Genomic DNA, 13,720 nt, shown 5'->3' with positions numbered 1-13,720 from the left:
GGAACCCTAGAGGAGTACAAAGTGTCAGCAGCCCTAAACAGGAAAGGTTTAAGTTGGATTTGAGATTGGCAGTAATGGTTAAATTGGATTTTCCTTCTGCACGGTGATTAAGAGCATAGATTTCAGAGCCTGACAAGACCTTAGTCTTAATGAGTGACTCTGACCTAATAGTTTGTGACTCTGGCAAAGTTATTTAATACCTCCCAATTTCTATATCCATAAAATGGGGTAATTACCATTATTACAAGGTGGTTGTAAGGCTTAACTGAGAAAATATACATTAAAAAGGCTTAGCATAGTGCTTACCTTGATAGATTTTCCAGTTACATTGGAATTTCAAGTCAATCATTCAAATCTATTGAGTACCTAGCAGTATTTGAAATTACTACTGTTACTATTACTACTACTACTATTACTATTATTGGACACCCTCCAATAGTACTTGGCACATAGTGTTAATTGATTGACCCCAAATCCTAAACTATGGTTGATTTAGTCTCATAGGTCTTTAAAGGGAAAATCTTTAAATCCACTGCTAATATCCACTAACAATAATGTGATTTATTTCATGAATCAGTTTCAGAGGGCTTTTGATTATACCTTTGCTTCCTACTGAAAAACATTAGTACTAATATTTTACAAAATAGCAAAAGTTCTACAAATAGTGAAGACACTAGTGTCAAAACAGTGTCTAGGTTAATCTGTAAGTTTCTCTTTGTCTTATGGTTTGAGGCAAGTCATTTGACTTTGTTAGGCTTCCCTTCGTCTGTAAAGATAGGGGATATTTATCTTCCCTTACAAGATATTTTAGGGTTAATGCAGTACTTGGCTCGTTATTCATTATATCTGCAGTTTTGAAGGGTTTTATTTTAGGATGAATTGATGAGACTGAGAATTAGGTAGAAGGTGTGTTTGGGAACTCTTTAATTTCCACATTCAAATGTGACAATCACATTCTAGGTATGTAATTAAAAATGGTTCCTTTTATAATGTATATTAATGTGAAGTGACAGAAGAGCTAAGGTTTTTTTGTTTTGTTTTGTCTTAAGTAATCCCTATGCCCAAAGTAGCGCTCAACTAGCCAGGTACCCGAGCTAAGGGTTTTCGTTGTTCTTCCTCTTCGCAATTATAGTTGTATCCCAGTCAAGAAGGGCTACTCATTAGAGATGGCCCTTGACTGAGTCATTGCAAGATGATTTTGAACAGCTGTCCTACTGAAGGCATGAAAGTAAGCCATTCATTTGCAGCATCTGGGTATTAGTGTCATTTCCCAAAATCTATCCAAAAGGTCTATTTCAGAAAGCTAACAGCTCACTGTGGGTACTCCCAGCCTAGGACTTGCTCTTTCATAGGCTGGAACGTGTGTAAAGGCTGAATTTTGAGATTGCATTAGAATCTTAAATTATAAGAACAAAAATGATTAATGGGAGTGCTCACAGTTTCTAGCATTCATCCCCTCCTCTCAATTCAAGGAGTTAATGCAGTTAGTCAGAACAATTCACTGGACTCCTAAAATGCAGATTAATGGAGAATAGGAGATGGAAGGAGACCGGGAGGAAAGGAGGAATTTAGTCAAGAGAGCTTGGGTCAATCTACATAATAAAAACTGTGACAATGGTTAAGGGAGGGGGAAGAATGGAGGAAGGCTTTAAAATATTTTCTTTTTGGAGTTATAGTAAAACTTAAAAAAAACCCTGTCATCCTAACACAGCTAATCTCACATTTGTCTATTAGTGAAGCAATAGTATTTGTGTTGGCCATTCATTGACAATTCTATAGCATTCAAACAGTAAGGCTGCCCTAGTACATCATCCTCATGGACAATCTCCACTTCTGTGACCATTTGATGCATTCTTTTCTGTAACATTCATTTGATGCCTAATCACATAATGCCTAAGATCTAAGAAATCTCGTATTATGTAAAAATATGATGAGGAGGAGAGGCTTACGGGATTGGAAGTCTGGAAATAAGAATTGCAGTGTACAATCTGTCACTGCCTTGCTGTGTGACAGATAAGCTCGTTTTATTTAAGACATAGTTTCTTCAACTACAAAATGAGTTTCTGAAACTGAAATAACTAAGGCTTCTTCCTGGCTTAAACCTTATTTTTTGGTAATCTTCATTAAATGCACTTAATATATGTTATATCAGTTAATTATCTCAATAGTTGTGTCAATGAATGTCAACCAGATATTATGTTCTCTAGGAAGTCTTCTTGGGCTGTCTAATGGGTGCCCAGTTTGGATTAAATGTGATCTCTGTGCCTCTATAGTAAGTACTGTGGACTGGCCTGTAATACAATTTAACATAATATTTATATGCTTAGTATTTCTTCTCCACAAAACTGTAAGTTCCCTGAGGGATTTATAAATTATATGAATTCCAACACTTAAACAGTACCTAGCATAGGTATTTAATGAAATGAATGAATGGAGTTCCATCCAGTAGTAGAATCTTCTGCAGTAAAACCACTGGTAAGCAATTGTTGCAAGTTAATAACTAAGGAATCTATATCCCGCATTAAAGCAAATAGTCTAGAAATAAAGTAGAGAAGACACACTTTACATAAAATTTATAACATTTATTTAGGCAAAAAAAAAAAAATCCCAAAACAAAACTCTGTACACACAACATTAATACCTAAGTGATGTCCTGATTTAAAATATAGCATGATTCATGTACAGAACACTCCCATTCATCTGGCCAGAGTGAGAACAGTGCCTTCAATCCAGATAACTGAGAGCCTTGGAAATGTATACACAGTACATTTCCCAGTGAACTTTTCATATCCTTTGAAAGGAGTTAAACTCTTCCATCAAAATTCAAGCAAAAGATAGCTTTTCTCTCACAAGTCTGTGGGAATTTAACAGTGGGAATTCTATAAAAGTCGAAGATTTTAAAATTTTATTCTTGTAGATTATCTGAGTATAAATCTTGACATTAACATTGTCCCCTTTTTAAAGAAAAAAATGCTCTAAATAATTTCTTGCTTTTATGAAAGTGTATCTCAGCTTTCATTAGCTAAGTAGCTTCTTGCTTCTAAGCTGATTACAATAAGTTTAAAAGAACCCATTTGAACAGTTTTCCCTAAAGTTCGAAATTAAGCACGTAGTATTAATGACCTAGGTTTATGATTTTCTATAGAGTAGTTCTGAGAAATTTGGATTTTCTAAATATTATTAATAGCCATTCTATCTAGCTCTAAAGTTTGGTTGTGCCATCCAAAATGAACTTTGCTTCATCCAGAGAAATGAGAAATAGCATGGACTTTCCCATAATTTACCCAAAAATATTGGGTAAGGGGAGAAACAGAGAAAGCTCTTTCTCAGGCTATCCATCAGTTAATACAGAATGTCTTAGGTTAAGATTTGGGAACTAAGGAATGCATAATTAGGAGTGTACCGTGTCATGCAAAGTCTATGAGATACTAAAAAAGATAAAGCAATTGCTCATTTAAAGCACATTCAGCAAATTCCTATCATACTGCTATTCTCATCACTGGATGAAGGTTGGATTTGCATTATTCCTAAAATAAACAGTACATGAGTTAACACTTAAAATGAAAAATGTGTCAATACAAAGCAAACAGTAAAGATTAAACATCCAATATCCACACAATCATTTGAAACTACAATGGATTTGAGAGGGAAACCGTAAGTTTGCAAACTTTTCTGTAAGCTGCCTTAGAACACTACTCTGAAGCCCTATCCATATCAAGTTCTCAAATAAGTAACATACAGATAAAACTGCCCACATCAGCTGACTTTATGATACTGCCTTTAATTTACACCTTCAGTTTAATAATACTGTTTGTTTTGAAATAAAAGTTGTAAAATGACCAAATACTGTAAACATGGCATTAGAGAGGGCAGGAAAGGGGTGGGTTTTCCCTGTTACTCATGACCTCTTTTCAATTTCAGGTACTGCTGCAGGTTGTTCTATGAGGGTGTCATGCATTTTGAAACACTAAGCCAAAACCACTGTCCATTAATGTATCGTAATTGAGCACATAAAATATATTTTCATTAAAATGTGCTCCAAAAGGCTTGAAGGCCCAATGCCATCTTGATACATGGCATAATTAAACATACAGCCAAATGTAAGTGACCAGGGAAGAAAAAGGGCCAACTCACAAGGTCTCAATAGTAAGAACAACTTCCTATGCTTGATAGATCGATGTTTTTAAACATGAATCTTTGAAGTTTGCAAACAGAAGAGAACACGAAATTAAATTCCCATAGCACCCTTTTATGGTGATTCACCTCCACCTTGGGTAATTAAGTTCACTAGCGCCACCAAATGGCATTTCTGTTCAGGGGTAAAGAGCAGCAATATTTAAGGTCAATTCCTGGAACTGTGGGTCTGATAAGATTTTTAAAATCTTAAGATCAGTAACCACTGAGTCCTTGGCCAGAGAGTACACTAACCCCTTATTACCACTTGATATATGTTTCTTTTCAACTGCCAAAATGAAAAGTGATTTTTTAGAGTGTAAAGACCACGAGCAAAACTTATTGATGTAAAGAACAAGATGCCTTATTTTTGCTTTAATTTTAGACTGTTCTTGCTTTACTCAATGATACCAACATGCATCATTATACTCTAAAAAGTCTAATTCCATTTCCTTTGGTAGATCTAAACCTTGCTGCTGCTTGGGGACTGATGTAGTGATATTTTACAATATCTGAGTGCACCAATGATTTGAGCAACGAGTGGTTCAACCCTAGTCTAAATTGTGCTTGAAACAGCACCTCTAAGCCACTGAAGAGGTAACCCTTGAAGGCACCAAGTACTGTTACATTCTACTATACACATGTAAAAGGGAGGCCTAATAGATTCTAACTGTAGACACAGGCCAGTTATGCCTCATAATTTCAATATATACATCTACTATATTTTAGCCAGATTCAAGACCTTACAGACAATTCTGTGCCTTAGTTAGATACACAATTTTAAGAACCATCCCAACCACAAAGGCACTACAATTTTTATTTACGGGATTGATCAGTTCTTTTGCTTTTAAGACTCAGAAATATCCCACCATTACCAATGTTCAAAGTAGTAAATTTAAAATTGAGTTTCAATATTTTTGAGTCTTCATCTATCAAGTTATTCTGAGTAATGAAGGGGGTAATTGTTTTTTGTACATTTTTAGCTATTTCTGAAAGCAATTCGTAGAGATAAAAACCTACACCTAGCCTCTAAGGAACACGCACTTTTGAACAGGAGAGAAGAGAAACTTGAAGCCAAACTTCTTAAACAGACTTTCCCTTAACTGTACAAGCTAAGAGGACTGGAAATAATCAACATAGCTAGCGATTTCCAAGCTAGTGCAGGCTGCTCTATTTTCTACATTCTGCCTTAGACATTAAAATCCAGGAAAAAGGGAGAAAGCTAAAAGAATCTTCCATTTCCCCCCAAATAGACAATCTGTGAAAATTTATCTTGAGCCTATAAAAATTTTTTAAACCAAGTAAGTCAGAAGCAATTCACAATATAATATTGTTTTTAATGGTTCTAAATACCTTTTTTTTTTTTTTTAGTTTAAGTTTTCATCCCTGCAAAGGAGTACGAAATAATTCAAGTATGATTTTTGTGATAGTGGTATGAAATATGTATGTCAAAAATGTTATCAGCATAATAAGCCAGTTCCTTTCTAAATAAAAGTGCTTCTGAATAATAATCATAATTTAAACATACATTTTAAATCTCTATTGAAAACACTTTGGCCATCTATGAAAAAAAATGCAGTCATCTGAAACTGTGATTAACCTTATTCACAAACTAAAATTGTAGATGGAAATTAAGTTTCTTGGTGACCTGCTGCCATTATTGATATAATGATAACTGATTTTTACTATGCTGCAATGGGTATCTTAAAAAGAAAGGCAATTGTCTAAAAAATAACCCATCAAAAAAACATTTCCTTTTACGCACTACAACTAGAATCATTACATTTAACAACAGTCTAATGCTTCTCATTCATATTTGGCAGTGAGATGTGGACATCTTTCTCCAACATGAGAACATTAAGATACATGTATTTTGGGGAAAAGAAAAGAAAATTTGACTTCTTGTGACAAAATTTACTGCTGTTAACTGTATTTAACTGAGCAGGTAATACCATGTGTAGTCTCTATTTCACAGAATAAAATGACTTTGAAATAGAGGGAAAATAATGGTCATTTTTAACAAGAGACAATTTTATAAAAATTCACATTTTCACAATAGTAGGACTTCTAGAGATTCATACAATTAACTTTTAACACGGACTGTGGTAATATTTTACACTGTGATGTCCGGGGAAATACTTCTAGAGAGTAACCAGCAGTCTGTGTAGGAAGCAGCAGCCCATGCTTCCAGGAATAAATATGAGTAACAAGCTACTACCTACGGCCTTGGCAGAGGTGGGCTCCAGAAGGATCGCCTGTCCCAGTTTAAAAACTGGACTGAAAGAGCAGACCTTTCTCTAGTTCCTTGTCTCTTTTTCCCTCAATAGTTTTCCTTCCAATATATTGTTTCTGCCAACCCTCGGGGCTCCAGTTGGTGAGCAGCCTTCAAAGAGGCCTTGGATTTCCACTCTTTCACACGAAGAAGGACATTTTATAAAAGGTACACAGACAGAGAAGAAAGGCATTTATACAGAAGCAGTATAAAACTTACAACTGAAGCAGTGCCAGAGATCAGGTTAACAGCTTTTCTGAAGCTGCAAATTGATTGGAAGAGACTTTAAGATCAGAAAAGTCTGGCCTAAGGGTTCGTGCAAACTTTATCATAAAACCGTAGAATTTCAAGCACAGGTAAGTTCAAACACGGAAAGATGTGGAAAATTTCCTAAAAGGCAATGATGAAGGAAGAGACCCTTCTTGCCTCAGAAGTTAAAAACCACAAAACAAATTAGAGACTGTTCACATGGGCAGTACTTTACACCGTCCATCCCAAACTGATCTTATGACTCATATGATAGAAACCTCTAAAACATCACAGAGGGTAAGATATTTCAAATGAACCTATCACAAAAAAGATTCATGTGATTCAATTATTCAATTACTTATGGCTATCAATTTAGTCTAGCCTGGGACTGCTTTTTACAGGGAGGTGGTCTCCCATGACGCACAATGTGTTTTTCTAAGCTGTCTAGAATGGCCACAGCAATCTGTTGGACATGGGGATCCGTCTGCTCGTGTTCCTTGATGTTGTATAAATGTTGCAATCCTCCTTCCTCAATCAGCATGCTGCAGTACCTTGAGGCTGAAAGAGGAGAAAGAGCTTTTCTTAAAACACTTAAAAATTATTCCATACACAAAACAGTTCTTTTTTTCACTTAAATTTGAGCTATTTTTGTTATTGACCACTAATATATGCTAAACTTCAATAAATACCTCTGTAATGATGTTACGTTTACACTGCAAGGCTCTACACATAACAGTGATTCTCTAATTCATAGATATACATATGATTCTCATATTCATGTACATATGGTTCTCTTATCAAAGCTATCACAGCTGTGGGTGGGGGATTGGTCCCTCACATTCACAAGTCTCTGTATGGAAAGAAAGGACAGTAGGAAACTGCTTAGATGTTTAAACCAACCCTCTTCCTCCCTTTCCTTATACTTTAACTGGGACAGATGCAATAATGGAGGTATGTGGAAATTAAAAAAAAAATTTTAATGTTTACTTAGTTTTGAGAGAGAGAGAGAGAGACAGAACATGAGTAGGGGAGGGGCCAAGAGAGAGGGAGACACAGAATCTGAAGCAGGCTCCAGGCTCTGAACTCTCAGCACAGAGCCTGACATTGGGCTCGAACTCACAAACTGTTAGTTCATGACCTGAACCGAAGGCAGACACCTGACGGAGCCACCCCGGCGCCCCTTTAAAACAGTTATATGAAAAGGCATAGACAATTACTTTAACATGGTAAAAGAAACATTTGTATGTCCTTAAAAAAAAAAAAAAGAAAGAAAAGAAAAAGAAACATCTGTATGTTCTTAGACTCAAAGTTTGATAAAAGTACCATTCCATGTGGCAGACTGTATGTTGACTGGCTAGATTGAATAGGTTTCTCCCATGTGTTTTATACAAAAAAAAAAAAAGAAAAGAAATGGATAAACCATTTTTTACCAAAAATAAATTTAAAAATCCCATAACCTTAAAGCATAGACAATCTGGGAAAGAAAGCTTCTTTGATCCCAAATCATAGGTAAGATAGGTGCTATTACATTCTTATGCATTTCTTATATATTTTTTAAAAATCTAATGGCATTCATATTATACAATTTTAAAATACTTTCTTTGCCTTGTTTTTAAGTATTTCTTCTTCTTTAAAATTTTTTTTTTAATGTTTTTATTTATTTTTAGGAGAGAGAGAGAGACAGCGTGAGCAGGGGAGAGTCAGAGAGAGAGGGAGTCACAGACTGAAACAGGCTCCAGGCTCTGAGCTGCCAGTCAGCACAGAGCCCGACGCGGGGCCCGAACCCACGAACCGCGAGATCATGACCTAAGCGAAAGTCGGACACTTAACCGACTAAGCCACCCAGGCGCCCCTATTTCTTCTTTTTTATATATACTACTTTTAAAAGTATTTTTAGTTTTAGTCATATTTATTAAACTATAATTTATACACAATAAAATATACCCAATTTAATTTATAGTTTGATGAGTTTTGGCAAATGTATACACTTGAATAAGCAACACCACAATCAGAATATAGAATATTAAAAAAAAAAAAGGTTCTTTCTGCACCTTTGCAATCTTCTCTGCAGCCTCACCTAGGCAATCACTTTTCTAATTTCAATGATATAGATAGGCTACTTGTGCTTGGTCTAGAACTTCATGTAAATACAATCATCAGTATGTATTCTTTTGAGTCTGTCTACTTTTGCTCAGCATGGGTTTAAAACAGTTGTTTTAAGTTGAACATTTTTATTTTAATGTTTATTTTTGAGAGAGACAGAGTGAGTGGGGGAGGGGGAGAGAGAGAGAGAGAGAGAGAGAGAGAGAGACAAACACACACAGAATCTGAAGCAAGCTCCAGGCTCTGAGCTGTCAGCACAGAGCCCCGTGAAGGGCTCGAACTCATGAACTGCGAGATCATGACCTGAGCTGAAGTTGGAAGCTCAAGTGACTGAATCACCCAGGTGCCCCATTTTTTGTTTAATGTTCATTTATTTTTGAGAGAGAGTGAGCATGTGCGGGGGCGGGGGGCGGACAGAGAGAGAGGAAGACAGAGGATTTGAAGTGGGCTCTATGCTAACAGCAGCAAGCTCAATGTGGGGCTTGAGCTCACAAACCCTGAGATCATGACCTGAGCTGAAGTTGGAAGCTTAACTGACTGAGCCACCCAGGAGCCAGCACAAGTATTTTTGTGGACTTTTTGTTTCAATGATCTTGAGGAAATACTTAGAATGCTGGGCAAATGCTAAATGTATGCTTACCATTATAAGAACTTACCAAACTGTTTTCTAAAATGAGTGTATAATTCTTTAATTATTTTAAATGTTTATTCTGAGAGAAAGAGAGAGAGAATGAGTGGGGGAGGGGCAGAAAGCAAGGGAGTGACAGAGGCTTTCAAATAGGCTCCCCACTGTTAGCTGGGAGCCTAACTCAGGGATCAAACTCACAAACCATGAGATCATGACCTAAGCCAAAATCAAGAGTTATGCTTAACTGAATGAGCCACCCAGGCGCCCCAAAAATGGCTGTATAATTTTTCAATCTGATCAGTAATGAAAAAGTTGTTTCACTTCCTTGCCAACACTTGTCATCATTCATCTTGTTTATAGGCAGCCTTTCTAGTAAGTGTAAACTAGTGTCTCATTGTGGTTTTATTTATTTAATTTTTAAATGTTTATTTATTTTGAGAGAGCAAGAGTGAGTGGGGAAGGGTCAGAGAGAGAGGGAAAGAAAGAATCCCATACAAGCTCCAAGATGACTGCACAGGGCTCAAACCCATGACCTGGGCTGAGATCAAAAGTCTGACGCTTTGGCGCCTAGGTGGCTCAGTCGGTTAAGCATCCAACTTCAGCTCAGGTCATGGTCTTACGGACTGTGGGTTCGAGCCCTGTGTCATGCTCTGTGCTGACAGCTCAGGGCCTGGAGCCTGCTTTGGATTCTGTGTCTCCCTCTCTCTGCCCTTCCTCTACTTGCTCTCTCTCTTTCAAAAATAGACATTAAAAAAAAATTTTTTTTAAAGTCTGACACTTAACTGACAGAGTCACCCAGATGCCCCTCATTGTGGTTTTAATTTGTATTTCTCTAATGACTAATGATGTTGAGCTTCTTTTCATTTGCTTGCTCACTGGCCATTCACAGGATCTCTTTGTAGAAAGTCTATTTAGTCCTTTGCCCATTATTAAACTGGGTTATTTTTATCATTGAGTTGTAAGAGCTCTTTATATGTTCTGAAAATGTCCCTCCATCAGTTATATAATGTGCAAATATTTTCAACCTTTCTGTAAATTATCTTTTCACTTTCTTTTTTTTTTTTAATATAATGTTGGAACAGATCTAAAGGCGGTGTTTTTTATTTAATGTTTTATTTATTTCTGAGCGAGAGACAGCGTGAGCAGGGGAGGGTCAGAGAGAGAGGGAGACACAGAATCTGAAGCAGGCTGCAGGCTCTGAGCTAGCTGTCAGCACAGAGCCTGACGCGGGGCTCCAACCCACAAACCGTGAGATGGTGACCTGAGCCGAAGTCGGACACTTAACCGACTGAGCCACCCAGGCGCCCCATCTTTTCACTTTCTTGATGGTATCCTCTGTAAATTGTCTTTTCACTTTTTTTAAATGAGCTTATTCTTTTTTTTAAACATTTTTGAGTCAGAGAGAGACAGAGCATGAGCAGGGGAGGGACAGAGAGAGGGGGAGACACAGACTCTGAAGCAGGCCCCAGGCTCCAAGCTGTCACCCCACAGCCTGACACGAGGCTCAAACTCACAAACTGTGAGATCATGACTTGAACCAAAGTTGGATGCTCAACCAACTGAGCCACCCGGGCACCCCTATCTTTTCACTTTCTTGATGGTGTCCTTTGAAGCACAAAGTTTTAATTTTCTTTTTTTACATGTGCCTAGTCAGTTTTCCAAAAGTCATTTGTTGAAAAAAATGATTTCTTCCCCAGTAAATTGTCAAAAATCAATTTTGGGGTTTATTTCTGCACTATCAATTCTAATACATTGATATATATGTCTGTCCTAAAGATGCTGAACATCTTTTCATGTGCCTATTTGCCATCCAATAATCTTCTTTGGTAAAGGATCTGTTCAACTCTTTTGTCCATTTTCTCTTCACTTGTATTGTTTTCTTATATTAAGTTTTAAGAGTTTTCTTTCTCTCTCTCTCTCAAAGATTTTATTTTTAAGGAATCTCTACACCCAACACAGGGCTCAAATTCACAACCCCAAGATCAAGAGTCGCACACCCCACCGACTGGGCCAGCCAGGTGACCTGAGAATTCTTTATAAAAATTTTGAGTACCTATGCTTTATCAGACATGTGATTCACATATATTTTGATCCAGTATGTGTATTGGCTTTTGATTCTTTTAACAGTGTCTTTCAAAGAACAGAAGTCCTTAAGTTTGATCAAGGGCAATTTAGCAATCTTTTTCTTTTGTAGATCATGCTTTTGTGCACATTTAAGAAATTTGCAGGGGCGCCTGGGTGGCTCAGTTGGTTAAGCATCTGACTTTGGCTCAGGTCATGATCTCGCAGTCTGTAAGTTCAAGCTCTGCATTGGACTCTGTGCTGACAGCTCAGAGCCTGGAGCCTGCTTGGGATTTTGTGTCTCCCTCTCTCTCTCTGCCCCTCCCCCACTCATGCTCTACCTCTCTCTGTCTCAAAAATAAATAAACACTAAAAATTTTTTAAAAAGAAAGAATATGCAGGGTGCCTGGCTGGCTTGGTCGGTAAAGCATGCAACTCTTGATCTTGGGGTTGTAAATTCGAGCCCCACGTTGGATTGTAGAGATTACTTAAAAAATATAATCCTAAAAAAAAAAAAAGGAATTTGCCTAACATAAGGTCACAAAGACTTTCTATTTTCTTCTAGAGCCTTTTTTTTTACAGTTTGTTTGTTTATTACTTATTTATTTATTTATTTAGAGAGATANCAATTTTAAGAAGAGCTATGTGCTCCCTCTGGTTCCTGAGACCCCGTTTATAGCCAGCAAAAATGGCTTTGGACAACAACCTTCCAGACATATTTGTCGTTTCAGGAGTCCTGTTCCCAGCAGGCCTACACAGGTTCAAAGACGGCGGAAAGACCATCTTTGCCTATTTCTATGCCTGGACTTGCAACTGGTGTCTGAAGTGAAGGCAGTCTTGTGGGACTATCCCTTAACCTATGGGATCTGACACTATCTCCAGGTAAATGATGTCAGAATTGAATTCAATTTTTAGGACACACAGATGGTGTCTGCTGAGAACTGGAAAACTGCTTGGTAGAGTGTTGAAAAAACACATATTAGAACTGATGTCAGAAGTGGGGTTTGAGGGGCTCCTTGGTGGCTCAGTTAGTTAAGCATCTGATTTCGGCTCAGGTCATGATCTCATGGTTCGTGAATTCGAGCCCTATATTNTTGCTCTCCCTCTCTCTCTCAAAAATAAATAAACATTAAAAAAATTTCTTTTTAAAAAAGAAGTGCGGTTTTAGGGGCACCTGGGTGACCCAGTTGGTTAAATGCCGGACTCTTGATTTGGGCTCAGGTCAGGATCTCACTGTTCATGAGCTCGAACCTTGTGTTGGGTTCTGCATCATCTATGCAGGGCCTGCTTAGAATTTTCTCTCTCCAGGGGCGCCTGGGTGGCTTAGTCGGTTAAGCGTCCGACTTTCGCTTAGGTCATGTACTCGCGGTTCGTGGGTTCGAGCCCCGCGTCGGGCNACAGAATCTGAAACAGGCTCCAGGCTCTGAGCTAGTTGTCAGCACAGAGCTCCTTCTAGAACTTTTAAATAGTTTCTTGTTTCATATGTAGAACTATGATGAATTAAGAGTTCGTTTTTGGGGGTGCTTAGCTGGTTTAGTCAGAAGATCACGAGACTCTTCATCTTGAGGTCATCAGTTCAAGCCCCATTTTGGGTGTAGAGATCACAGTCACCCAAACAATCAATCATATTGTGACTCCCTCTCTCTCTGACCCTCCCCTGCTCACGCTCTCGCTCTCTCTCTCTCCTAGAAATAAATAAAACATTTAAAAAAAAAAAAAGAATTTTCTCTCTCCCTCTCTCTGCCCCTCCCATCTTACACGTGCACATGCTCTTTCTCTCCCTCAGAGAAAGANCTTCCGACTAAGCCAGACAGGCACCTCTCTCTTTCTCTCTCTCTTTTTTTTTTTTTGCATCCAGAGATCCAGCTGTTGTAACACCATTTGTTGAAAAGATGATCATTTCTTTATTGAATTCACTTTAAACTCATGTCAAAAATTAATCAACCATACATATATATAAGTCTATTTTTGTATTCTCTANCTTTTTGAAAAAAAATCAAAAGGTTATTGCGTGAGCCTGGATGAATCCCACTCTGAGCTTTCCACGGTCCGACCACCTCATCTCACCCCCCTTTTTGGCAGGGAGAAGCGGAAGAACGCGGTCCCCAAATTCTCCTCCTTCACCTCGTGAAAGACCACGGGGAAAGCCCGCCATGGTTAATGATTCACCTTCAAGCTGCCTCCCTCCTCCATCCTTGGTTAAAACGGAAGTGGGATTTTCAATAATGGCTGTG

General features: G+C 37.8%; 1 protein-coding gene across 1 annotated transcript in view; it reads right to left on the bottom strand.

Moving 5' to 3' along the window:
• Nucleotides 1-6,166: 6,166 nt before the first annotated feature.
• Nucleotides 6,167-13,720, bottom strand: part of ZYG11B (zyg-11 family member B, cell cycle regulator) — a 57,124-nt gene continuing 49,570 nt past the window's right edge. Inside the window, exon 13 of the mRNA XM_077779707.1 lies at nucleotides 6,167-7,252. Within this exon, the coding sequence (XP_077635833.1) occupies nucleotides 7,062-7,252 (191 nt within the window). The 3' untranslated portion in view covers nucleotides 6,167-7,061. The remainder of the gene's footprint in view (nucleotides 7,253-13,720) is intronic.

This window comes from Crocuta crocuta, unplaced genomic scaffold (genome assembly GCF_008692635.1).
Source record: "Crocuta crocuta isolate KB4526 unplaced genomic scaffold, BGI_CrCroc_1.0 scaffold168, whole genome shotgun sequence".
Lineage (NCBI taxonomy): Eukaryota > Metazoa > Chordata > Mammalia > Carnivora > Hyaenidae > Crocuta > Crocuta crocuta.
The sequence above is the reverse complement of the archived record's forward strand: the minus strand, read 5'-3'. Positions and strand labels throughout refer to the sequence as shown.